Raw genomic sequence first — 27,319 nt, 5'->3', positions numbered from 1 at the left:
GGCTTAACTGGACTGTAAATGCCATCTGTCCGTGTTCTCAGACACAGACTTAAAGCATTTCTCCCCACACGTGATGTTGTGTCAGGGCTGACTGGTGCTGGCTTTTCTCAAAACCACTGACTGTATCATCTCTTTTGCTCTGCATTCCTCATACCATAGCTGGGGCGGGGGGGGGGGGGGGAGCAGTGTGTGCCACAGAAATTGGTAAACCCTAAAAACCATGGTGGTTTTCCCAAAGAATTCCTTCCCGACATACCACTCCATGCTTAATTCCACAATTTTACTCTTTTGTCCTGCTATGTTTATCTCCCCTATGGCCATAAATCTACTAAGTTTTCAAGTTCACACTCACGTCCAAATTTCTGTCATTCCTTACATTGCAGCCTCTTTTGAGATTGCTTTTTAAAAAAGTCCTTTTGTCTGTAGCATTTATTTTGTTGCTAGTTTATATCTGAACCTAATGTCTTAATATCTTTTTCTTGAACTCCTCTAGTCTCTAGTCATACAAACGTCATAACTATATCCTTGATTCCTCTCTACCTTAAAATTTAGCGTAGTCTACAGCTATTTCCCTTCACCGCTCTACCTGTTTCTCCCATTCAAGAACTTAATAGAGGTATAGAAACATGTTGAGAAGCAAATAATTAATATTTGTTTGGAAATCCCAAAATAAATATTAGCAGTTGCCGTGACAGCTTGTTTCTTGCCCACACTCCCCCAAGGAGTTTTCTTCTTAACTGAAGGGTCCTTACTAATTCCACAATTATAAGCCTTTTTAAAGTCAAAGTTAATATAACTGTAAGCTCATAACCATTCTTATTCTGTCGCCAATTTATTAAATTCCACCAATATTAAGATGCTTTTATCAGGATAAATATTTTTTCTCCTCTATTACAGATTATTGCATTTTGCTTACATTTTGCTTTTCCCAGTGCTCGGGCTAGTAGCATTTCAAAGGGCATTAAATTAGATATAATTATTTTATGAAACAAGTTTGAAGGCTGCATCACAGTTTGTCATTGAATTGGATAACTGAATCATAAGGAAAAAGAAATCAATGATCTAATTCTTATAAATGTGTAGATGTAGCATATCTAGGAGAGACATAAATGAATTTCAGGAAAGTGGGTTTAGATAATTTATAAAAATTAAATGAGTATATTTTCTGCTTCCCCAACATTCTAGTTATTTAGTTCTGGGAATTGCTGGAGGATTGATAGCGATGCTAACGGTAACACCACTGTGATCCCATTACAATGACTTTTCGCTGGTGTTGAAAAATGTATATAGAACTCCAAGTGGCAGTCTTTAACCTGAACAATGGCACTTAAAGGTGTGTATCATTTCTAGAGTCACGTGATACTCTTTAAGTAAAAATGATAGAATCATCTATTTAATAAAATGAATACATAATAAAATGGGAGGCCAGCCAGCTCTTCCTCTGAATGGGAGCCCAGCATCAAACTGACTTCTCCTCAGGATGAGACTTTAGATATTGTTCTTCCGGAGCTATCATGGATCAGTCTTCTTCATTTATCCTAGAGTTTTCAACTTAATGTCTAGCTCTTCTTTAATTCTATTTCATTATTGCCTGTTGCTCTTGGAATCTTTGCAAAGATTTGCTGTTCCTGTGTGTTCAGCTACGGTGGGCATTTAGAGGAGAAATATAAAAGGGAACTCAGAGATCCAATAACAGATGCTCTCAGCTCAGGATTGGAGTGCCTTCTCAATTTGCTTTCGGCTTCCCCTACTGTTGTATTAAATAAAATAGACTATGACATGAGGGGCCAGGTTATATGACAAATTACTTAGGTCCCCAGGACCCTGGAGGGCCACAGAGTATGAAATCCAAAAGAGGAGGGATTCTTCTTGAATGCAAACTGAACGACCAGCAGTTGTCTCCAGATTTATGGCATGATCATACAAGAAGGTAGAAAGGAAGGAGGTAAGGAACTGCGTTCAGAAAATGCTGCTTCTTAAGAAACAATGATCTGATCCGAAGAACCCTCAGGTAGAAGTGATCCTTATGTCGTGTGAGTCCAGAATGAGGTGGGTAAGTCACTCCTTTCCCACCTCTCTTTAGACCCTGCAACTCTCTGACTCTGGACTTCATTTTTTAAGTATCAGTGTGAACTTACACCAGCTGCCTAAATCTAGGAATCCAACCACAAAGGGAATATGTAGACATAAGGGACATTTGGGGACATGAGCTCTGGCTGGGCCTGGAAGAGATTAGGATAGTTTGTGCAAAGCATAAACTATAGGACAGTTGCATCAGGCATATGCTATTTGAAATAAGCCAGCTCCAAGCAAACACTAGTCCACTCCAGCCAGGGATGCATTCTCTTGCTTCCCCAAACATCAGCTCTGATGCGCCCTAATGCTTCCAATGGCAGAACACTTTGTATTTGCAAAGTGCTTCACAAAATACTTCTTAACATTGCAGAGCAGAGATCCCTAGAAGTCATAGCTCTGGACATTCCCAATCACAAGCTGTCCTAAATAACGTTGTTTGTTTGTTTGTTTGTTTGTTTGTTTGTTTTGTAGTCTGCACTTCATAGGTTAGCCTCTATTTTGTGCACAACTCCTGTGAACTGCTATAGAAAAGCATTTAAAGATCATAGTTGTAGGGTCACCTCAGTGGCTCAGTCAATTAAGCAGCCGACTCGTGATTTCAGTTCAGGTTATGATTTCACCATTTGTGACTTCAAGCCCTCCATTGGGCTCTGCACCAACAGCATGGTGCCTGCTGGGGATATATTCTCTCTCTCTCTCTCTCCCTCTCCTTCTCTCTTTCTCTCAAAAAGTAAATAAAATAAACTTGAAAAAACTCTCCAAAAAGTCATAGTTATACACTTTCAATTTGTAAATATGCCGAAGTCCATAAATTCATGAACCTGTTTGTATCTCTAATCACCTTGAATGTAGGCAGGGAAAGCACTATTTTTCTTGTAATAAAGGTAAGGACGTTTTAAATGGTGCTGACATAGGTTGTAAATTTATGACTTAGACATTAGAACAAGACAGTTGATATATCATCCTACTTTTACTAAAATTTAATATAAGTGGCCTATGCACATAATTTTTAAAAAAAGCAATAGTAAAGGGATTGCTGTGAAAAGAAACAGCCCATCGAAACTACCATACTTTTGTGCCACAGATATTCTGATACCATTTAACTATTTGTTGTTATCATTATAACTTCTTATACTGTTCTTAATCAGTTTTATTGTTTAAATTTTATTATTTTTAATTCACATCTTGCTTTGAGTATGAACATACTTCTATTACTTCCATCTACTGTGTCTTGTTTATCCCAATTTTAGATTTATGTATATTATCTTTAAAAAATTAAATAATACAGGGGCACTGGGTGGCTCAGTCGGTGGAGCGTCCGACTTCAGCTCAGGTCATGATCTTAACGGTTCATGGGTTCGAGCCCCACGTTGGGCTCTGTGCTGACAGCTCAGAGCCTGCAGCCTGCTTCAGATTCTGTGTCTCCCTCTCTCTCTACCCCTCCCTCGCTCGCACTCTGCACTCTCTTTCTAAAATAAACATTAGAAATCAAAAAATAAATAAATAAATAAATAATGCACAGTATACCTTTTTTTCCCCCTCCCTCCCAAAGGCACAGGCAAGGCTTTACTGGGACTACAGCTTGAGCTAAAGAGAGAGAGCTAACACACAGCAGCTTGGCTGGCCCCTCCAAATACTGCAGGGGCGGAGCTTATGTAGGGAGGGTTCCAGCTCCCACCCAATAGGTTAAAGTGGGAAGGGGGAGGAGGTGCTTCATCCTGATTGGCTGGAAGGGCCTCGTCCTGATTGGTTGACGGTAGCAGGCAACTGGGGCAGCTCATTGGCGCTCTTTGGAGCCTGGCTCTTTTGGCTCAGGTGTAAGCCCGCATCTCAAGAGCATCCTGGTTCTGGCTTTGGGCTGGCCGTCCACCCCCGTTTGCGAGCTGGTAGAGGCTCAGATCCAGCATCCTCAGTCCCACCAAGTCCTCTCTGTCTTAGGGTCCCTTGGTGGTCAACTGCAATCTGTTCCCAGAGTTGGTTTCTGAGGTGCAAAAATGATAGAAACAGGGCCAGACCCAGAAGTCAAAGACCAGGTGAGGCTTTATGGGGGTTATGGGAGACACAGCATTGACAGAGAATAATTAGGCTGGCCTCCCTCTTTCTGGTGTATCTTCTAATCATTTCCTCCTTCTGTATTCTCTCGGCTGTAATAGAACTTTTGCAATATCAAAGTTGTTAACATTTATATTTTATGTTATAATCTTAATTAAGTCCTTCTTAATTTGTCTAAAGGCTGAAAAGCAATAAACAACATTCATATTATTATAACTGTGTAAATATTTTTCTCCACATAAGTATTATGTCTGTAATTAGACTGCCTCCTCTGAAATCCAATATCTCACTCCCTGTGCCACTCAGAGTTCATATGAGTTCTTTCTCAGCCTCAATTATTCATAATAATGCCATAATTACTTCTGTTTCACATTTGGACCAAGGCTATCTCGTATAGCTTGTTTAGTTAATGTCATATCAGCAGGCTTAAACACAAATATTGTGTGCTCATGTTAAACCCCAAATGATTGCTTCTGACTGGCAGTTGGTTCTGATACTGGTGGTAATTTGCAGACTTCTGTATCTGACTTTCAGTTTCCAGCCTTGTCTCCATCCATTTGGCAGAGGGAGGACAGTGCTGGAGTCTGTGTGATCAGGTCCCTGCATGTGCCTTGTGTTGATTAGACACAGCCATTCTGTTCATACTTAATTGGAAGGGAAGCTAGGAATTGGATCAGCTATAAAGTCGGGAAGAAGGAAAAAACAGATTCAGTAAATGGCTGGCTCGTTCATGCGATGACTGCCTTCCATTGGTCCTAAAATTTTTAATTATCTTTTCTTTCCCTTGTGGATTAATAAAACTTAAGTTGTGTCACTATAATCCACATGTCTTCTACTTTACGCTTCTTCTGGTTGTTACTAGGAACAAACTTTGTTCTTCATTCTGAAGGTCACGGACTTTCTCTTAAACTCAACTGCCTCTTGTTCCACATACAACTGTTCCTGAAGTGTCTAGTTGCTACTGTCCCCAGAATCCTGGACTTCCATCGCTCTGTCAGTAGCTCCGTTGCCATCATTTCCCCAACCCCATTCTCCCCTCTCCCTGTACTGTCCCTCAAGAGGGCTCTACACTGGCTCCTAGGGCTGTTCTTCACTACCCCACTCTTTCCTAATCCAGGGTCTTCCTTTCTCCTTGTTTCACCCCAAATAAGCTTTCTAAAACTGTTTCTTCTGAGGAAAATCCCTTAAGCCTCAGTGTGCCCACAAATGTCCTTTTATGCATCCACATGGATGGATATTATAGCTGAGTATAAAATTATATGTGGAAAACATCTCTTCCCAGAATCGTTAAAGCATTGTTTCATTATTTTAAGCATATTATTGGCTTCTGCTGAAATATATTTTCTCTCTCTCTGTCCACACATATGCACATGCAAACACACACACACACACACACACACACACACACACACACACACAAGTAGGTGAGTGGCTTTTGAAGTTTGTGACTGAAAAGTTTGTCTCGAGCTAAAAAAAAAATAATTTTTCCAGGCATATGTCAATAGGGAAAATGGAGAGGTTTCTAAGAAAGGAAACACAAGTGAAACATCTTTTGAAGGGAGATACTATTTTCATAATTCATCATCTTCTCAGGGAGAAGAATAATGCACATGGTGTGGGAAAATGCCACAGATGCACCTGTTTGAGGTGAACTTGGTTGTAGCCCCAAGCATCCTCACCATGTGTGAGGGAGCTGGCAGGGGCCATGATAATCACCCCCCAGGCAGGGCTTAAGGGGTCATTCAGCTGTCACCTGCCTAATAATAGCCAATTTCTCAGGATTTAGAACGGTGTTTTCCACTAGAAATATGATGCAACCCAGAAGCCTGAGCCCACCATGTAATTAAAAGTTCCTTGGGGCGCCTGGGTGGCTCGGTCGGTTAAGCGTCCGACTTCGGCTCAGGTCACAATCTCACGGTTCGTGAGTTCGAGCCCCGTGTCGGGCTCTGTGCTGATGGCTCAGAGCCTGGAGCCTGTTTCAGATTCTGTGTCTCCCTCTTTCTCTGACCTTCCCCCATTCATGCTCTGTCACTCTCTGTCTCAAAAATAAATAAACGTTAAAAAAATTAAAAAAAAAAGTTCCTAATAACTACACTGATAAAGTAAAAAGAAACAGGTAAAATTAATAATACATTTTCTTAACCCAGCGTAGTCCAAAGATGACCATTTGAACATATAATCAATATAAAATATGAATGAAGTAGTTTGCATTTTTCCATACAATTCTTCAGAACCTGGTGTGCACTTTACGGGTACAACATACCTCGGTGTGAAACAGCCATGTTCCAAGTTCTCATTCACCTCTTAGGCTAGGGGCTACTATTTCAAATGGCTTAGATTTCACAGGCAGAGGAATTTTAGTATTCTTTGTCCCTTCCACACCAATTGTTAATGCATGTGGAGTTCTGGCACTAAGTGGGTTTCATTTTCACTTATCATGTCGATTCAATATATAGATGTAGGTTTATGATAAGGACTCATAAGAAAATGGGTCTGAGTGTACTCTGTCATAGACTGATTGGAATTCTTCCTTCAACTTCTCAGCCATTTTGCTGAAACAGATTTGAGCTGAATGGTATCGGAAAGTGGAGTCTATTTTTAAAATTAGTTTAGGCAAGAGATAAGAGTGAGCTGGCTCTTGATTAATCCAAAAAGGTTTCTCAAAAGGAATCTCATTTCAGACAGTGACTTACTTTTGGAACGAATGACACTGGGTTCTGAGGATTGAAGGGTATGGGGAACTTTGAAGAATGGGCAAGGTAACTAGTCGGGTAAGCAAAGAATTGGAAGCTCTTTGGTGCATGTACAACTCAAAAAGTATGCAAGAAAAAAAAAAGACACATTCTAGGGAGGGCAAGAACTAGATTTAATTCCGGGGCCTAGCACCCATGATCTATGTTGCTGGAAGCATATTACATGCCTTTCTTAGAGTTCTTTTCCACCTGTGAGCTATTATATGTACTACAGTGAGATGTTCACAAAGACAGAGCACTATAGGTGAGGTTGGACCCAGCAGCTTAGCTCCAGAGGCCACTTACCCAATCTCTACATAGAAGTATATATAGGAAATGCCAATTATTTTGAAAAAATGTATTAGTATGAGGGTTAAATGCAATGACATACGCTAAGCACCTTGCAAAGTGTTTAGCACATAAATGTTTATAGGCTCTGCAGTGTTTGCTTCCTGGGTGCAAATCCACTCACCATTTGTGTGCTGTGACTTCGGCCAAACTTACTTTATCTCTCTGCTCTGAATCTCCTTCTCTGTGTAATATACCTATTTCACATGCCTGTTGTAAAGATTAAGTGAGAGAATCCAGGTGAAAAGCTTAGCAAAGGGGTGCCTGGGGGGCTCAGTTGGTTGAACGACCAACTTCGGCTCAGGTCATGATCTCGCGGTTTGTGGGTTCAAGCTCCACGTTGGGCTCTGCGCTGACAGCTCGGAGCCTGAAGCCTGCTTTGGATTCTGTGTCCCCCCCTCTCTCTACCCCTCCCCTGCTCACGCTCTGTGTCTCTCTGTCTCAATAATAAGTAAACGTTAAAAAAAAATAAAAAAAAAAAGCTTAGCAAAGACCTGGCATAGTGAGATTCTGTAAATTCTAATTATTATAATTACCGATCCTATTTCCGTACCCCCCCACCCCGCTTCCCGTCTTGAAAACAACTTCAGATTTTGGAATGAAGTGAATGAAGCCCATGGCAAACAATCTAAAAGTAAATTCATGTGAACTCCAGGATCTCAGTGCTTAAAGGGTTTTTAATGCATCGTTGATATTCTTTGGAATATATTTTTTTAATCTCTCAGGCTGATTTAATGAGAGAAAATGAATGAACAGAGACTCAAACGCAGAGGAAATTAAGTAGCTGCTGAAGGCTTAGTCGATGTAGAAACACTTGTCACCGTCAGAATGCAATGACAAGACCAATGTTACACATACACCATGCCCGTTGATACACAAATGCATATGCCTGGCATGACAGTGTAGAATATATAGATTTAACAATAGTCCAGGTGTAGATCCTTTCTAGATTCTTTTTTCTGAAGGGAATGATCAATCAAATTCAAAGTATCTGAATAAGGAGCAAATAGAGTAGCATTTGTTATCCAATGATAGATATTTCAGTTTGGTCACTAAAATTGCAAAAGCTTAAGAAAAAGATGTGATAGTGGTGAAACCACTATCAATTACCAGATGACAAGCCCTGTTTATGTGCCTTATATATATTCTTGTATTTAATATTCAAGATCACCGTTCAAGTTCTATTTTACCACTGGTCTTGTTTTTTACAGTCTCAGGCACCAAGGCAAGACGTGACTTTTCTGAGGTCACACGGCGGTTAACTGGGAGAGGCAGAATCTGAACCCAGGCATTTTATGCCATTTGCCCCTATGATGCCGTGCCCATTCCCTTCCAATTCACAAGAGAAATAAACGTCTTTCAAAGAATCTCAGTTATCATCTGGAAACACATATTTGAATTTAAATTAAACAAGCATTTCTTCTTGAGAACTGTGTGCCTGAGCCCTGAAAAATGGAAGGGCCAGGGAGAACATGGCTTGTCTGGAGATGGGCTATCAGGACTGTTAACAGGTCAGTTGATTTCCCCCCTGTAGAGACGACAGGGGGCGCATTCAGTGCTCTCCTCTTCTCCTCCTACGTGCAGGACAGGAAGGTGTCTCACAGACCCCGTAGGCCATTCAGAGGTCACGCGCCCAGAACAGAGAAAAATAAAGGCAGTCAGATACCAGAAGGGAAAGGTGGCTGCTGGTCTCGGTATTTTCTGTGGGTGTACAAATGATTTAAGCCAAACACTGACTAAAACTGCTTGCCGGAGTGACTACCGTGCGTAGCAAATGAAAAAAAATTGATGTGTAAGCTTAGTTCAAGAGAGCTTTAAGCCCATAGAGGGCTGTTTGGCCGTAAGGTCTTTCTCCTGTTTTATTTCAAAGGCTAAATATGATTTGCTGAAGCTATTTCTTTACAGAGTAAGTCAACCTTAGAGAAAACAAAGCAGACAGTGGTCTGTTTTCTCAAGTGGGCTTCCTACTCCAGGGGAAGAATTTCTCTGGATTAAGTTGGTCCATACCTCTTTCTTCTTTCTTCCCTGCAGCTTTAGATCCTTCACGGAACCCCACCCCTCATCTGCCCTCCCAACAATCCCCCATCCTTGGGCACAAAGGCAAGACCTGGCAGGTGCCCCCGAGTAGTGGCACAATATTGGTGCACAGAGAAAGTTCTCTGGCCCCAAGAAGAACCACCTTGGGAGGCAGTTGAGGCACGATACAAAACATTTGAGAGGTGGTTGGCCAATAATTATTCTTACTTTATTTTCTATTTCTAGCCAATGGAATCTTTTTAGGTAACTATGAGATACTCAAGAAAGAAAGCAATGAGGAAGTTGAGATAGCATGGCTAAACATTTTATTTAGATTAAAATCCTCTGGGGCAGGTGTTATAATATAAACTTTACATATACTATGTTATGCTGTCCAAAAATTGTGAGGTGAATATTTATAGTTTGCAGATAAGGAATCGAATTCCCTGACATGCAGAGACTCTGGTCCAAGGCTACAGAGACAATGGCTGCCATAGGCAGTTCTCACGTGGCGCTTCTTACACATGCCTCTGAATGCCTCCTCCTTGGGGGAAGCTAAAGGGAGGTTGTTTGCTTTTGTTTTGTGGAAAAGCATGATCTGTAAACCATTAAAAGTAATAGCAAATGAATCATTATTGAAAGCTAGGCTTCCATAAAGCTCTAACCTTGCTTCTGTCTAAACACATGCGTTTAAGATAAATATTCACCTAAATTTGTCAAAACACGTTGTCACTATTTTGTGATGGTTTTAAAGAATATAGGATGTGACAGCTGGGTTTTTTGTTGTTGTTGTTGTTGTTGTTGTTGTTGTTGTTGTTGTTTAAGAGTTGACTGATTTTATCCATTTCAGGACAGTTGCTTTTTTTCTTTTTTCTGGAAGGATGGATCCTAGTTAGCAAGCAAGGATGCCATGAAATAAAGAACCGGGAGCCATCTCAGTAATGCCTTTAATAAAACAGGCTAAATAATGTATGCGTGTGTTTCATTTAGAGCTGTCTAAAGCTGAAAATTTCTTTAATTGATAAGGCTTACATAACGTGACTGGAAATGACAATATGTCACTTGCCACTGCTTCACGAAATGTCACTCAAGGTTTTTTAATTGCAGGCATTCCGCTGCTAGTGATGCCAGGGAGAAAGAGAGGCTGGAGGGGAGGAGAAGGGAGAGAAGTCATGCTTTTTATGCGAGCCTATAAATTCTGTGATATTTAAAACACAGCTGTGTTTTTATCAGTTATGTTACAGAAATAACATAAAACGAATCTTAAATGATCTGTCATGTCAGGACCACGCATTACAAAGTAAGATTGAGTGGGGCAATCTTCACAGAAGGAACCTGGCTCTAAATTAAGTTTGAATGGCTTTAGACAATTTTGTTTTAAGCACTTTTCTTGCACACTGTGCAATAAACAACTCTAATGTAAACCTTACCAAAATTGGGGGAAAAAAGAAGTATTGAAAATATATGTCAACATTAGATTCTAGTAAGTCTGGCTTACATGTTTTGCCTTTCATAATGCCACGGGCTTTCTGCTAAGTACCTTTTTTAAAAATATGTTTACATTATCTCATTAAATCCAATCTTGTGACAAGTTTAAAGCATAATCATAAGGTGCCTGTATGCCAATTATTTTTAATTTTGTGGATTAATTTACAGTTATTTTTCTGTGATTTTATCAGAGGTACCATATTGGGTTGTAGAGCTGACTGTCTAATACCAATATAGATATATTTCCAAGGAAATGCCATTCACTGTGATAGGTAGTAACAGACGTGTCTAACAGCAAGAACTTTGTCACTCAAGATCCTGCTTTGCCATATACTAGCTGGGACATCTTGGGCAAGCTATTTTCTTGCCAAGCCTCTGGTTTCGATTCCTTTAAATTAGACTAATACTTTTAATCTCACAATACTGGCAAGGATTAAATAATATCTCAAAGTGCTCAATACCAATAATTACTATTATTATTGTAAATGTTATCACTGAAGATCCAGGATGGAGGGAAAGTAGGGACCGATGAGGCCAACCCAAGCTCTGGGAACTCTCAAGGCTAAAGTCATAGAGCAGATTACTTTTCTTGTTTTTGCTTTGTAAGATTAGTATTATACCATAAACTTTCAGTTTTAATTGATAGCATTTTCTTCTCAATATCCTCAAAATTATACAAATTAATAGTTATTTCTTTGCCTGTAATTGAACATAATGAGTGTTTCCAACATTTACGGCTGCACATAATACTATAATTAGTGTCTCTGTACATATAGCATTGCTTTTGTTTCTTCTGTTTAATTATTTCCTAAGGATAGAGTTTTCAAAATGTTGTTTATGCCTTGCACACTTGCTGAACAAATTTCCACGCCGCCAGGAGTTTCACCACAATTATTCCCAGTTTCGATGTTAGTATTTGCTTTTAATTTGCTGAGAATTTAGTAGCATTAGAACGATGCCCCAAAGTTGCCTTAATCGTCCTTTGATTTCCAATAGAATATGTCTGCTTACTATTTGTGTCCATTCACTCATTCTTTAAAGAAACATTTAGTTATCAGGGACATACATGTTTTCAGACACACTTACCAATCAGTTCAGTAAACTCTACCGATCAAGGGTAAGATAGTAAATATTTTATGCTTTTCAAGCCATATTGTCTCTGTATGAACTGTATTCAGTCATTGTGCAGAAAACTTTCCATAGGCATTACCTCAACAAATAGGCAGTGCTGTGTTCCAGTAAAGCTTTGTTTACAAAAACAGGTCCAAATGTGGTCCACAAACTGTAGTTTGTGTACGTTAGTTCCTGAAGCTGGAGCTACAAAGTGAAAAAAAAATAAGGAAAAATCCTAACCACCATGGAAATTATATTTTTGGTTGGAGATAGATAGCATAAATACATAAGGAGATTAGTAAAACCAGATACATAACATCTAACTGTAATAAGTGCTCAGAGATGTTCTCACTAAGAAAGTGACATTTGACCAAGAGCTGTACTGGCCAGCTGTTTGGCTTGCCCAGAGCTGTCCTGGTTTTAGCACCTAAAGTCCTATATCCTGGGAAAATTATGTATTTGTCAAAATGAACATTTTTTGGACCCCTCATGGAGGTGGAGTAAACCCTACTAGAATATCAAGAGAGTGGTCCAGATCAAGGAAGTGTCCATGGCTTGAGTCCTGAGATACAGGGCGAGAATGGGGGGATAGTACAGTGGTGAGTGTGGCTAGAGCACGTTGGACAGTGGCAGGTGGGAGAGAGCAGGTCAGAGACAAGGTGGGAGGAAGAAGGTCTTGGAGGGTCCTGTGGTCCCTAACATAGGCACTAGCTTCTCTTGTGAGCAATATGGAAAGAAGCTAGAGGATTTTGGGAAGAGAAGTGGCATCATCTCATGTAGAATTTAAGAGGATTACTTGGCTGCTGTGTTGAAAAAATAATATATGGTGGAAAGGATAAATCAGAGAACCTGTTAGGAAGCCATTGTAACAGAGTGAAAGGTGGTGTTATTTGTCATGATAGTGGCAGGGCAAGCTGCCAGATGCAGTTGGATCAAGAACGTAGTTTGAAGAAAGGGCCACTAGGGTTTTAGGACACCGTGCTCATGGATGTGAAAGAAATAGAAGAGTGATGGGTGATGCCATGGTCTTTTTACCAAGCCACTGGGAGAGGGGAGCTGCCATTATTTGACATGGAGAATACTGTGAAATTTCAGACTTGGAAAGGGAAAGATCAGAAGTAGGACTTGGGAGTAAGTCTGGAATGTGTTTAGGCGTCTACATGGATGTATCATGTAGGGACTTGGATATATAAAACTGAATTCAGAAGAGAGATCTGGAATGGAACTACAAATTTGAGAACGTTCAGCCTACAGATGGTATTTAAATCCATGTAACTGAGCATGGATGAGACCAATAAGGGAATGGATATAGTCAGGAAGAAACAAAGTCCAAGGATGGAGATGCAGGCATCATGCTACGGATCAGAGGGTGGCTTGAAACCAGGTGGGGCTGAGTATAAACGGCCAATAAGATCAAAGCAAGCCTGAGAAGAGTAGTTCATAAAAGTACTCCTGAGGGACTCCCGGGAGGCTCAGTTGGTTAAGCTTCTGACTCTTGGCTTCGACTCAGGTCACGATCTCACAGTTTTGTGAGTTGGGGCCCCATGTGGGGCTCTGTGCTGGCAGTGTGGGTCTGCTTGGGATTCTCTCTCTCCCTCTCTGTCTGCCCCTCCCCCACTCATGCTAACTCTGTTTCAAACAAAACAAACTTTAATTAGATAGATAGATAGATAGATAGATAGATAGATAGAGCGATATAGGGAATAAATCATATGCACATATTGAACCAGTGCTATTTTAAGAACTTTTGATATTGTTCTACATATGTAAGATGTAATCATTGGTAGAAATTTTGAGAAGGGTATGTCCGATCACTCTGTACTATTTTTGCAAACTTTTGTGAGTTTGCAATTATTTCAAGACTAAAAGAATAGTTTTAAAAGCCTAGTGAAAAAAAACAAATTTAAGGAATAGGAAATGGAGAATAGTCCAGTGTTGTTGAGGGCTTGTGTGACAGGAGAACTGACTGTAGGATTTATCGGTGTTTCTACCTGAAGAGCCCAGCTGCAGTGGGCCAGGAAGGACAAAGTCATGACTCAAGTGGGTTCAAGAGAGGATGAGAAAAAATTAAAGATTGCAGTTATAGACATTTTTTGAAATGTGTTACTGGGAAAGGGGTTTTTAAAAATAGGGCTAGAGATGGATGTGGAATCTGGAGGTAGATGTGGAATCAAGAGGTAGTTGCTTTAAAATTTTGAATTGGGGAAATTATAATATGTCTATGTGCTGAGAACAGTTGTCCAGTAAAAAAGGGAAATGATCATTTGGAGAGAGGAGAGAGTGCTAACTCTTGGCTTAGGGACTTGATCAGGGATGAAAGCAAGAACACAAACAGGTGTCAACCCTAGGTAGGAACCCAGTATGAACATTTTATGAGCAGAAGTACAGAGAGGTGATCAAATAGAGTGCTGATAGGTTGTAAAATGTCTCTTTATATAATTTTTTAAAAATCTTTATATTTTTATTTATTTTTGAGAGAGAGAGAGCAAACATGAGCAGGGTAGGGGCATAGAGAGGAAGAAAAAATCCCAAGCAGGCTATGCACTGTCAGAGCAGAGCTTGACAGGGGGCTCAGACTCATGAACTGTGAGATTATGACCTGAGCCAAAGTTGGATGTGTAACTGACTGAGCTTCCCAGGTGCCCCTAAAATGTCTCTTTTGATTGCCTCTGTTTTTAGTAAACAGGAAAGAAAATCACCATTGAAGGGTAGGAGTATGGTAGGAGATATTGGCAAGTTAAGGATGAAGGAGGTATGATATGGTATTCCCCCAGAAAGAAGCCTAAAAACTGAGGGAAATTAAGAATGCCACAATTAAAGGACATTTTGGATCTAGCCATCAATTTAAAGTTAGACCCATCTACGTGGTTCTGGTTTTGCATTTTCTCCAGCCATACTTACCTAAATGTGAGTAAGTGTGGATTTGACCCAAGTTTGAATTGAAGGAATTGACAATGGACTTATAGCAAGCACAAGGGGTGATTTAAATAATTGCCATGAAATCTAAGGATGTCCAGGTGAGACATAAGAACAGAAGGGAATAAAAGGAGAAAGTGGCAACATTAGGGAACTGTAGGTGCTATGGGTTCAAAGAATGGTTGGAGTTAATGTGTTTGGGAAAGTGGCCTGGACATATGGAAAGTTGGGGTCTGATCACAGGACACTTCAAATGCAGTTATGGCAAACGATCATGTATCATGTTGAAAAGATGAAGGACGAGGATGGGGATAAAAGGACTGTGTTGGAGGGCTGGAGCAGGGGGGCAAGTGAACTGAGAAGCCAGCCTTCAAAGGATTGTCTATCATTGATATGGAAATTGCAAGAATTAGGCCAAACATGGAATTGCAGAAAATGGCAGTGAGCCACGGGTAAAAAAAATCTTCACGGAATAATGGGGATGCCCCAGGGATTTTGTAGAGGGCTAGAGGAAGAAGATTCTGGGGATAAAAGTCTCAAAGGTGGGGCACTTTGGGGAGGAAAGAACAAAGTACCTGAAATAGTAATGAGATGTGCATAGGTAGACACATCGCCCAGTGCCAGGGCCGGCAGTCCTTGGACTGTGGAAGCAAACAGTGACCATGTGGGAGGCCTTCATGATGCACTATCCTCAGAAGATATCTGGGCTTCCGTTAGAGAAGGAGGGGGTTGCCTCAGAAATGGTTGAGAGGTAGGGAGTTTTGCTGAGAGTTGACCTTGAGTTTCAGAGGACCTAGCAGAAGGCTCAAGAGCTTGGGAGGGGTAGGAGGTCAGATACATAAGATGTGAAGATCTTTGAGGGTTTGCGGGGTGACCAGGAGATCACTGCTTCTTGAGGTGACTACAGTCCGCAAGGATAAAAGATAATCCCCTGATGGTCTCAGGTAGAGTGTAAGTGGGTGGTGTCTACAGAAACAATGCCGGTAGATTTGGGGCCCTCCTGCCTTCCCGACCCTAGTGCAGTGGAAACCTTCTTGACCTGCGGCTCTTTGTGACTCTCTCTCCCTCTGGAGTCACTTCCTATTTGGTGGAAGCAAAGTGTCACCCAAAGCAGCGATGCTTTTAAAACTTATGATAAAGCACTAAAAAATAATTTAATAAACTGTCACGGATTGATTGCTTCGTGCCAAGCAGGAAAAAATAATAATAGCAATTTTTATGGAGCGGATAGTATTTGCGTGCATTTTTCTAGCAATTTACAGTTCTTAATGCATTTTGCCCTCGCAGAAGCACTGTGAATAGGTACCCATTATCATCTCTGTTTACAGGTCAGTAAATGAGGCACAGAGAAGGGAAGGTGTTGTCACACCAAAGTCAGTGGGGGAACCCCCTGGTTTAAGCCCAGACCTCCTGACTTCAAGGTTGTCAGCGGTACCCGTGTTCCACACAGCCTTAGGCAAAGGACCTTAGAGAGTATCTCCTAGACTTAGAAATTGGGCACCATGCATGTGTTTGTGTATATGTTCCTTTTCTCTTTCCTGAATATTTTTCCATACAATTTTTAAAATTGCGAAGAGTCTACAAATCCAGTTGTGTATGCTGCTTTTTATAAATTTAATATTCTAACTGAGGAGTTTACTGAAGCCGTCTTACAAATGCTTGGTTAACACGTTGGTCCTGTGGTTTGGATAAATCATACTTTATTTAATGATTTATCTGTTGTTAAACTTTTAGTTGGTTTCCATTTTTCTTTGTTATAAATATGGCAAAGTATGTCTCTAAATAATGTTTTATTCTGTATTTTGAATTATGCCCTTAAGATATATTCCTAGCAACATTTATACCCAGGCAAGGCATATATAATAATTTTAGAGTTTAGAATGAAACTTTGTAAAAGTTTGGAAATTCCTTAGGGGAAATAGTGTACTCTGATTTCTGCTTACACTCAGGATTATTTTCCTTACTTACAGAAATCAGTAGATTCAAATACATCTTTTATTAAAAACCTTATCGTCTTCTTGGATTAAGTTGATGGCATTCAAACTCCTTTGAACTGTAGCATCTTTTTTTTTTTCAAATGCAAGATTTTGTAAACCTCAGTATAGGAAACTGATTTAAAGGAAACACGGCTCTGGTGGAAATTTGGATTGGGAGCCAAAGTCGCCTTGCTCGACTGTTTTGCTAATTCCAACCATTATATGGAAGTTGTAGGAACCCACTTTTTAAAATAATCAAGTGACTCACTATTGATCCTCATCATTTCATTAAAAAATTGTTGTATAGTAATTTTTACAGTCATGTATTCACCTGGAAGTTTTGAACCTAACTTCATTTTCTTTGTGAATAATGTGGAAGGAAGGAAGGAAGGAAGGAAGGAAGGAAGGAAGGAAGGAAGGAAGGGAGGGAGGGAGGGAGGGAGGGAGATAAAAATAGCATTTCCTAAATCAGATCCCCCAACTTTCAGCTTTCACATAAATCCCTCCGGTATTGCAAAATTAATATTGAAGTAAAATGTAAAATATTGAAGTAAAATTTTATTCACATTAATATCCACGGAGCTTGCATTATATTAACATAGCTATATTATTTAAATATTGCTCAGAATTATTTAGCTTAATGGTTTTCTGTTTTGATACATTTTGCTTTGTGTGTGTGATTTCTAAGTTTATGTCACACGGTTAACTGTGGAACTTGAACTCCGGGTGCCAGGAAGCTTGCCCCGAGTCTCCTTATTGTTTTGCTTTGATTTATTTGCTTCCTCTCCCTGCCTTGACTTTATCTCTTCCTGAAATTTCCCTGCTGCTCCGCTGTACATAAAAGGAACATTCCTGGTCTTGTGGCTTAGCTACTTGGTGAAAACAAACGAAGCTAAATAAACATACCAACTAAACCCCTCGTGGATTGCTACAGTGATAACACTTTCTTGGCAATTAATTTTTGTCTGAAATATCTCTACTTAGAGGCTTGCTGCAGTTTTTAGAGAATGTTTTTTAAACCTTATACTTGAAAAAGCCACAGATTTCCATACCTAAGCATAGTTTCTCCCGCTCATCTTAGAAATGGGGTAGTTGGATGCCATGCCCGGCCCCAGAGATCTGTTTTGTGACAGTCACACTACACCGAAGGTAACTGGATACAGGCACATTCAACCTGATAGAGTCGCGGGGAGTGCTGCAATCATCACTCAATGAAGGAGGAAAAAGAGAGTTCACTGAGTTCCAGGCTGCCTTCTAGGAACAGGGACATTAGGCCAAAGACAGCCTAGACAGCTTATGGCCCAATGCTTGGCACTCAGCTAAGTGCTAAGAAGTAAACCAGGGCAGGAGGAGGCCATGGGAGTCACAGAGAGCAGGAGCTGGTTCACATACCGTCAGCAGAGAGGGCGGACCAGGAAGGGGAGACCTGTCTTGGGGAGGGTGATGAGACCAAAGGCTCTGGGGCAGGAACGCACGCACCTGGCATGTGGTGAGGCAGCGTGGTTAGAACAGAGTGAGGAAAGAGTAGTGGGGAGAGGGGGGCACGGAGCGGGCAGGACAGGCACTGGGGACTGGGAGGGGCTGTGGGTCAGATCACAGAGAGTGTTGATTTTACCCTGAGTGGGGACAGAAGTGTAAGAGTTTTGAGCAGAAAATTTTAAGATTCAAGTAAAATTAAAAAAAAAAAAATCCATCTGGCTGATTTGAATGAAACACAGAGAAATGAAGAAGGCAAGAAGAGAAGTCAGTTCTGAGGGCTCTTGCGTGTGTGCATGTATGTGTGTGTTTGTGCGTGTGTGTATGCGTGTAAATGGTATTAAGAGATGATTCCGAAGGTCTCTGGCTGTACGTTTTTTCTAAACCTGGCCAGTGATCTCTAGTTTTGAGGCTCCTACGTGTAATTTTCAAATAAAGCATTGGTTTTTAGCATTTTGTTTGTGAATAAAATAGAGATAAAGTATTAGTGTTTAATTGCTATTTTTGCCTTGTTACTAGTTTTTATGTAAAGGGTGAAACCTGCCTTGTGAAAACACACATCAGAAATTACAGACTGGTCATATAAAAGAATTTAAGTTACATCTGTCATACACATACTTTCCATCACAATCCTAGGGTTAAAGATACATTAAAACAAGGACAATAAATCTCTTATACCCTTAACGATTTTTAGGTTTCTCTAGACATAAAAGATCTTAGTTTAGAAAATTGAGTAGCTCTTTCCTAATTAAGTTTATTTACCGAGGCTTATTCTTTGTGAGAAAAATCTGTGCAATGTACATCAAAAATGAGTCCATTTTCAAATTCTATGGCAGCTACTCTGTTTTAAATTATCTTATATAAACAGATTATTTAAGGGAGAGCACCATGTATGTTTTCCCTATATTTTAGCACATTTAAGGAAGTCACATATCTCATTGATTATTAATTCTGACTCAAGGAAAGAATACTACATAGCATTTTAATACGGCTTCAATTTCTTCTGTTTAAAAGCTCTATATAGTACCGCTAAAAAGAACCAGAAAAAAAGAACTAATTAAATTCATCTAAGTAAATGGTTCTCAACAAGGGACCATTTTGCCCCCCAAAGAACATTTGGCAATGTCTGCAGACATCTTTCGTCAACACAGTTGGGGATATTTTTGGCAAGTAGTGGGCACAGGCTAGGATGTTACAAAGTTTCCTACAATGCACAGAGCATCCTGTTAGAACAAAGAATTATGTGGCCCAAGATGCTAACGATGGTGAGGTTGAGAAGCCAGGACACCGTGTTATCTCTTAATCATGATTTTAAAATGGAAATTGCTTTGTCCTTGTTACTATTTATTATAGGAGATACCTTTAATAATGAGATACAGGCAACTCCCAGAAAAGCATTATCTTTATCCATGTACATTTCCTGGGGAAATGCCTGAAAATGAATTATGAATGAATATTTTATAATGGTAGCTATCTCAGATTTTCATATTTTTTTCCCTTGGAAATTGGTGATGTAATGAAACATGAGGACAGGAATATATGATGCTTTGTCTCTGTTTCTTGGAGCTATTCAGTCGAGATAATTTGTCTTTGAAACTCTTAACTGTCTTTGCTGCTACTATTGCTATATTACTCTCACTGTTAGAAATGACAGTGAAACCCAATCAACAAGCAGGGATTGAGTGACAATGACAATAGAGTCTGCCTCATGATGCTGTAAAGACGCATCAAGCTAACTCATTGTCTTAGCACAGCAGGAAGACCATCGAAAAATCGCTTCTTCATCCTCAGGCTTCACCAAGATAGCAGCAATTTCGCGAGGAAAGTCCAATTTCCTTTGATACGATTTTAGGGCACTTTTTAATAATATATGTGGGCTTCAAAAGTAAATATAATATGGTATGTGATTTTGAGATTCATGGTGAGATTCTGAGGAACATAAAGAGATTTATTATGGGGAATGTGCTGATCCCATTGTAGAGACTAAGTCCAGCTGGAGTTTCCGGAGAGCCAGTGATGTGAGTGAGTTCCAGCCAGAATCCAAGCAAGAAGGCAGGAGAGGATAAATGTCTCAGCTCCAAGACGGGCAGGCAGAGAGCATATTGTTTTCTACTCAGCCCTTTTGTTCTACTCTGGCCTTTAAGGAATAGGGCAAGGCCCACCCACATTGGGTAGAGCTATCTGCTTTACTGTATCTGCACATTCAAATGTTAATCTCTTCCAAAAGCACCCCTATAGACCTACCCAGAGTAAGTCCCAGCTAAATATCTGGGCACAGGTGGACTATCACGTTGAACCTGAAATAAACCCTCACATCTATAGTTTCCTGGCCTAGGTCCCAGGAGCACAGAGACTTTGAGATCCGGACTTAGGTAGAAGTTTGCAGGGAGGTGATTCAAAAAGCAAAGTGAGGGAGTGAGGACGTGAGGCAGGAAAGTGATGTTAAAGTGTTGATAAGTACACACCTTAATACCGCGGAATTTGTTTTGCATTTCTGCAAAGCACCAGTTAAACCTCTTTTAGTGTTTTGCAATAATGTATATACCGATTAATGTTAATGCCGCTTACTTGATCATGTTGATATTTCATGACTGTCTTAACATTTTCCAGATGCACGTTTTTCATAAGTAACCAGAATCTCACTTTTGACACCTATGAAATAGGAACGATAATTTTCTCATACATTTTGAAATGATTCAATAAATGGTCCAGATAAGGGACTTAGTACAGAATATCAAGCACCTAAAATGTACTCAATAAATATTAAGACCTCAAATTGAGTAACTTGCCAAAGATATGGACATCCTATATATTATCCCTAATGTATATTATCAATTGTCCAAAATTTCATATCAATATACATTGATATCAGAAGCAAAGAATAATACCCATTTTACCCTTAGTTATTTTCCTTTTTGTAAAAAATGCATCTTAAAACTTCAAGTGTTTCACCCTTGTGTTAATTTTATTGTGAGAACAAGAGTGTTTAAACCTTTTCTTGTGTGTCGAATTTCTTTCTGGAATTCTTGTTTAAATTGTCACTGATGACCTTTTCTCCATCAGTCTCTTTGTATATTGTTCTTTTTTTTTAATGTTTTTCAATGTTTATTTATATTTGAGGGAGAGAGAGAGAGAGAGAGAGTCAGAGAACCTGAAGCAGTTCTGTGCTGATGCAGTGAACCTGATGTGGGGCTTGAACCCACAAACTATGAGATCATGACCTGAGCTGAAGTCAGATGCTCAACCAGCGAAGCGAGCCAGGCGCCCCTCTTTGTGTATTATTCTTAATGTGAATCAAATAAGTATAGAAGACATCCCTTTGCTATGTTGCAAATTTGCCTCATTATCTTGTTTTTTATTTTGGATTATTTTTATATGTCTATTTTGAAAATAATGTTTTTATATACGTAGGTTTGTTTATGGTAATGTTTCTTTTGCTTCAGTCACATAATTTCTTTTAGTTGAGGTAATACATTATTTGGCATAATACAGTATATTTATTCTGCTAATTGACCCATTATTTTATACTTTCCTTTTAATTGATGTCATTCATACGTATTTTCTATTAGGCTGTTTCTAAATGATTTTTTTCAAGTTTCTTTTTTTTCCCAGTCACTTTGTTAATACACTCTCCTCCCATCACGGATGAGGCTCGTCTTATCATTTACTGAATCCCCCTGTGTATTTGGGTCCTCATAACACCTACACTATGAGGAATGAGGCTTCCATTTCTACTTAGCAAAGTCTTTATCATAAAGTGACATTTTAGAGAAAGGTAGCTTAATATCTTTTGCAGCAAAACTCAAAGTTCACAACTAATAGGATTCCCAAAATTAATTAAAATTAAATACATTTTTTCCAAGGCCGAAGGTGCTTTGGAAAATGTTTGCTCAGTTGTTTTACCTATATGTGTAATTACTCTGCTGATAGATTTTTGTAAATCTAAAAGCAAAACTTGGATTTATTTTTAAAAACATTGGCTACTCTAAAATGATAGTTATGTTACCCTTCCTCAAATACCATTATGTGTTCGGTTGTGCAAGATGTTACAATTTAGAAAAAAATTCTCTCACAAAAATGGCAAAGAAAATAGTTAAAATGTTCTATTGGAGAAATATTTGAAGCACCATTGAAACTCCTTTTCTATACCCTCCCCCCACACAAACAAATATGCAGAAATGTTTTTACCACACTCTCTACTAAAGAGAGTTTTCTGTGGTTTAAGTGTGTTATCCAGTGAGTGACATAAGGTGTTTTTTGTTTCATGTGCTTAATTCTCAAAGATTTCAAATAGATTATCTAAATGGCATTCTGCAATATTTTATGTGAAATGCCCCATTAAGAAATCATAATATATCCCATATATATTTAGCCTGACATAATTTTAACCGTAATCCATTTTAAAATGTTCTCTGGGCATTAAAATTTCAGAGAAAACACAATGGTGATTGCAGGTTTGGGAGAAATGTATTCTTGTTTCTCTCTGCCAGTTTCTTTCTCCATTCTCTTCGTTTCTGTTTTCTCTTCTTGTCTTTATTCTATCATCTACTCCTATTTCCAACAGAGTTACCATAGAATTGTAGCCCTCGTCCGCTCCTGTAATGCGGCCTCTGGTCCTCTTTGGAATTAGCGAGCATGTCCTCACTCCCCCGCCCCTTGGCGTCTCGCCCTCCATGCTGTGCTCAAGTCCTCACCTGAAGTCCTGGTCACTTGAAGTCCTAGTGTCTAAACTGTTAGGCTCATTGCATCAGAACTGAGACGTAAAAGGTGACAATGCCGGTTATTCAGCTCAACGGCTCTCGTGTTAAAGGGAAAAGGGAGGTATTGCTGAGAGGGAAGGGCATGTGATCTGAGCTTCTGTCCGCTGGTAGGCACCAACACAGCTCTGTGCGCCGTTAAATGTGAAAATATCCCCACTGCAGTTCATGTATATCTACTTCCTGGAGTCTCTGGAGCGACCCTGTCACCCCGGCTTCTTTGGCACTTTCTACAGGTCTTCAGACTTTCCACTGGTCACACAGCTAGAGAGATAAAGGCACAGAGCGGGGCTCCGGGGCTCTGCTGTAGAGCCACCACTGACGCCCTTTGCTTCTGGCAGGTGCCTGCCGGTGTGTACTCTCAACAGGTGCAATGTCACCTGCTTGGCCAAGGTTGCCGCCTTGCTTTCCCAGAACCGACCAGTGTGCTTCTCGTCCCATTCACTCTTACCCCTAGTGTGATACACACAAATACACCTATTTCAAAGTCTTATTTATTTATTTATATGTTTTTAAATGTTTATTTATTTTGATAGAGCGCGTGTGTGAGGCAGGGAGGGGCGGGGAGAGAGGGAGAGAGAGAATCCCAAGCAGTCTCTGCCCTGTCAGTGCAGAACCCAATGTGGGGCTCGATCTCATGAACCTTGAGGTAATGACCTGAGCCGAAGTCAAAAGTCAGTTGCTTAACTGACAGAAATGGATTTGGTAACTTCTAAGTCCACTCATTTATGACATTTTTTTATATAAGAGTGCTGTAATTCTTTTTTTTTTTTTTGCATTATACTGAGATAACTTTCACAGCATATGATAAGATTAGAGAAATAAGGTCAGTGTATTAAATAGCATTATGCTGTGTGTGTTGATCATGCATGTATGTATGCCATGTTCATACATGAAAAACAATTGTTACTACAGAGGTGTGAGTATATGCAAGTGTATACTACATTTACATATACAGTTGTTTCATCAGTAGCCAATGAAAATATCTGCTCTACATGATCTTATCCAGGCACACAAGCTGCTAAAAGCATATGTCCCCATCTTGGTGACAGGCTGACTTCATTTATCAGTTATATGAGAGCATCAACACCCATAAATATTAAATATGCTCTTTGTGTAGAAACTATCTGATAGGTCAAAAGGAAAGAGGAAAGGAAAGAAAAAAAGGACACTCCCAGACATGTCTTAGCATAAGTATCTTATAAATATTTATTTACCTGTGTTACAGTTTACTATGTACATAACATTTTGTAAGCAATGCTCTGAGTTCAATAACATGTATGTTTTACTCTAAGGAAAACTTGATAAGATGGATTCCCCTCAAATTAATATTTTAATGCAAATTTATATTATATCTTACAGGCATTTTGTCATCACTGACCATTTTAATTGCTACTTTCCAAGTTATTCCACTTTAAGTTTTCATGCATCTGTTTCCTACTCACAAAGTTTTTATGAATTGCTGTCTCTATCATCATATTAGTCCAGAACTTACCTGAAATTCAAAACCAAATAGACATTCCAGAGTCTGTAGAAAAACAATTAGGGTGATGACTACTTTCAGGATCACTGTATTTTCAAAGCCAGGTATCACTGAATTGATAAAACATGGCTACATACTTTTAAATCTCAGAGAAAGTTTTGGTACATTTTTGTGAAGCCGTCTGTGAATGTGAGGTATATGGCAACGACACACTGCAGATATTAGAAAAGTCAAGACTTCACTCTTCCGCGATGGAAAGTCAGTTAATAATGCGGGGTAATCGTTTAGACTTTTGTAAGCTTTTCCACAAAACTAAATTAATAAATCAGAAGAAACCCTTTGTCATGTTGAGACTATCAATTTTGGGTTCGGAAAATATTTGTCACCGATCACTATGGATACTTTGTAGATGAACTTGTGTATGAAGTGGTCTTGAAATATGATTCCCATTTGTTTCTGCTCCTGCCAGCTGAGGGAGCCTGTGGAGGGACCCTGCGGGGAACCAGCAGCCACATTTCCAGCCCACACTTCCCCTCAGAATACGGGAACAATGCTGACTGTACCTGGACCATCCTCGCTGAGCCTGGGGACACCATTGCCTTGGTCTTCACCGACTTTCAACTAGAAGAAGGGTACGACTTCTTGGAGATCAGTGGAACAGAAGCGCCGTCCATATGGTAAGTCCTGGGGGAAAAAAAAATGTGTTTACCCCAGATACAACAATAGGCTTTGTAATATGGTTCTCCTTGGACATTCATTGGCAAACATGAGTGTTCTTTCTTTGCTTTGCTATTTTGACTGCTAACAAAGCCCTCTATATTGTGACTGATCTCAAAGTTTCCAAGATGTCTTTGCGTCGGTATTTGGAGCCGGGAAAGTTAGGTGCACGTGGGCACTGGAACATCACATGCCCTCATTCTCGACTCTTACAAAGCAACAGAGATGATGGTAACCAGGCGAGCTAAGTTAGTTTTGGATTTGTTCCGGAGCTGATTCAATGTAAACAGATATTTTTAGACGATGGACATTTTAAAATGTCATGTTACCAACCATTTATCTACTGTGCTGCAGATATATGACTGCGTATTTCTTTTCCTTCCTGACGATGTTGCAACTATGAAGGGTCACAGGCAAACCATAAATACTAATGCAACATACATATGAAATTAATCAACTGAGGATCACTTCTCTGGCATGTATGCTAGTGGAGACAGAAGGAAACTGGGTCTAATCAATTACAGCGAATCAATCTAGGTCTTGGTATTGCTGGTGAGAGCAGCTTTAGTTGTGTCCATAAGTGCAGTTGAAGAGGGAGAATCCAAAGAATAGATGTTTGAAGTCTTTATGCCTTTTATGCCTCAAATTAAGTCATTTGTCGTGAGTTGTACTGGTTTTTGTTTTATTTCATTTCTTAGTATTTTAAAAACCCTATCAGTACTCTATTTCAGATCTTGGATGATAAGCTAACTTGAATACACACACAGACACACACACACACACACACACACATTCAAATTAGGGTGTAAGTCAGAGGAGATGTTGGCCATTTATACATTGGTAGAGAATATGAAGTGAGTGGGAATATTTCTATGGGTTCAAGTTTGCATTTCCGTGTAAAGACTAAAGGATAAAAATATCAACCCTGAAACATGACATCAAATTAGATCATCTGTCTTAAACCAGTTATTTAAATTGAAATTTATTTTTTTCTAAGGCTCAAAATTCAAAGCAGAGGGTTTATATTAATGGGTGAATTATTTCCTTACGTTAGTTACGCTGTGATTATATTAAATGTTACCTCAATTAAGAGAAAAATAACCGTTGCCTCTCTGGCCTTTGCTTTATATTTGATTCATCTGAAACAAGACTTTGAGATGAGTGGGTTTACCCATTTGTTGATTTCGTGTGATACAACCTGAGACATTCAAGAATTGGTTGATAGTACCTGTCTCCCTCTGTGTTCCATCAGACTTAGTGGAAATACCTTGTGAACATAACGCTGGGTGTCCTGGGTTCTGTTCCATGTTCTGCCAAAAATATCCTTGTGACCTTGGACAAGTCACATAACAGTTTATGTAAGTAGGGAAGCTACTGGATATCTAGTATACTGGATATGCATTACCTATCTATTGAGTTCATATTCTCTGTCAATCACTAAAAGAGAGTCAGGGATGTAACATTTTTAGCTTTAAAATTACATCGTTCTGGTTTTCAGAAATTCATTGCAATATGAAATACATGGTGAGTGTCTCTCAGAAACTATATGATTTATGGTAAAGGCCTTGTTTATGAGAGATTCTGCAGATCGTGGGCACCGACCGACTACCTTGCTCCTAAGATGTCAGGTTGGGAAAGAGAGAAAAAAGAGAGACATCTTTGACCATGATTTTAGAACCCATGGTCCGGACAGCTTCTGCCAGACAGACTTAGTTTATGTAAGAGAGGAAACGTGGAGGTGCAGATGTCCGTGTCAAGGTCTGAAATAAAAATAGGGCATGTGAAATCAGAACGAGACACAAGTCTCCAGAAGAGCTTGTGGCTCTTATGAGCACATTGTGACTTCCCACTGAGAGGCACGAGCTCATTCATTTCATTCATTTTAATTAAAGATGGCAGGCGGGAGCTAAAGAATGTTGTCTGAGTTGTTGCCTGTTTCTTCTTGGCTTATCCCTGTCGATTTCTCTCACATCCCCCTCCTTTCTGACTAATCTCTGTCTTCGTGATCCCCTGCTACTTGTCCGCAACAACTTCAGTATTGGACTCAGAAAAGTGCTGAGGATGGGTCCATGGGCCCCTGTGAGGCCTGAGAGCAACAGTTCCTAATGTTTGTCGGAGAGAGAGCTGGCATGGCGGCCAGGACAGTGGCCCGTCTTCTTGGTGTGTGGA

At 39.7% G+C, this 27,319-nt stretch overlaps 1 protein-coding gene across 2 annotated transcripts in view; it reads left to right on the top strand.

Annotated features, from left to right (window-relative positions):
• CSMD1 (CUB and Sushi multiple domains 1) overlaps positions 1-27,319 on the top strand; it is a 2,016,427-nt gene that overhangs the window by 986,342 nt on the left and 1,002,766 nt on the right. For both annotated transcript variants that reach the window (XM_045056760.1, XM_045056761.1), the window contains one exon: positions 24,903-25,110. In XM_045056760.1, coding sequence (XP_044912695.1) covers positions 24,903-25,110 — 208 coding nt within the window. The remainder of the gene's footprint in view (positions 1-24,902; positions 25,111-27,319) is intronic.

This window comes from Felis catus, chromosome B1 (assembly GCF_018350175.1).
Source record: "Felis catus isolate Fca126 chromosome B1, F.catus_Fca126_mat1.0, whole genome shotgun sequence".
NCBI lineage: Eukaryota > Metazoa > Chordata > Mammalia > Carnivora > Felidae > Felis > Felis catus.
Note: the sequence above shows the minus strand (reverse complement) of the source record. Positions and strands in the feature narration are given on the sequence as shown.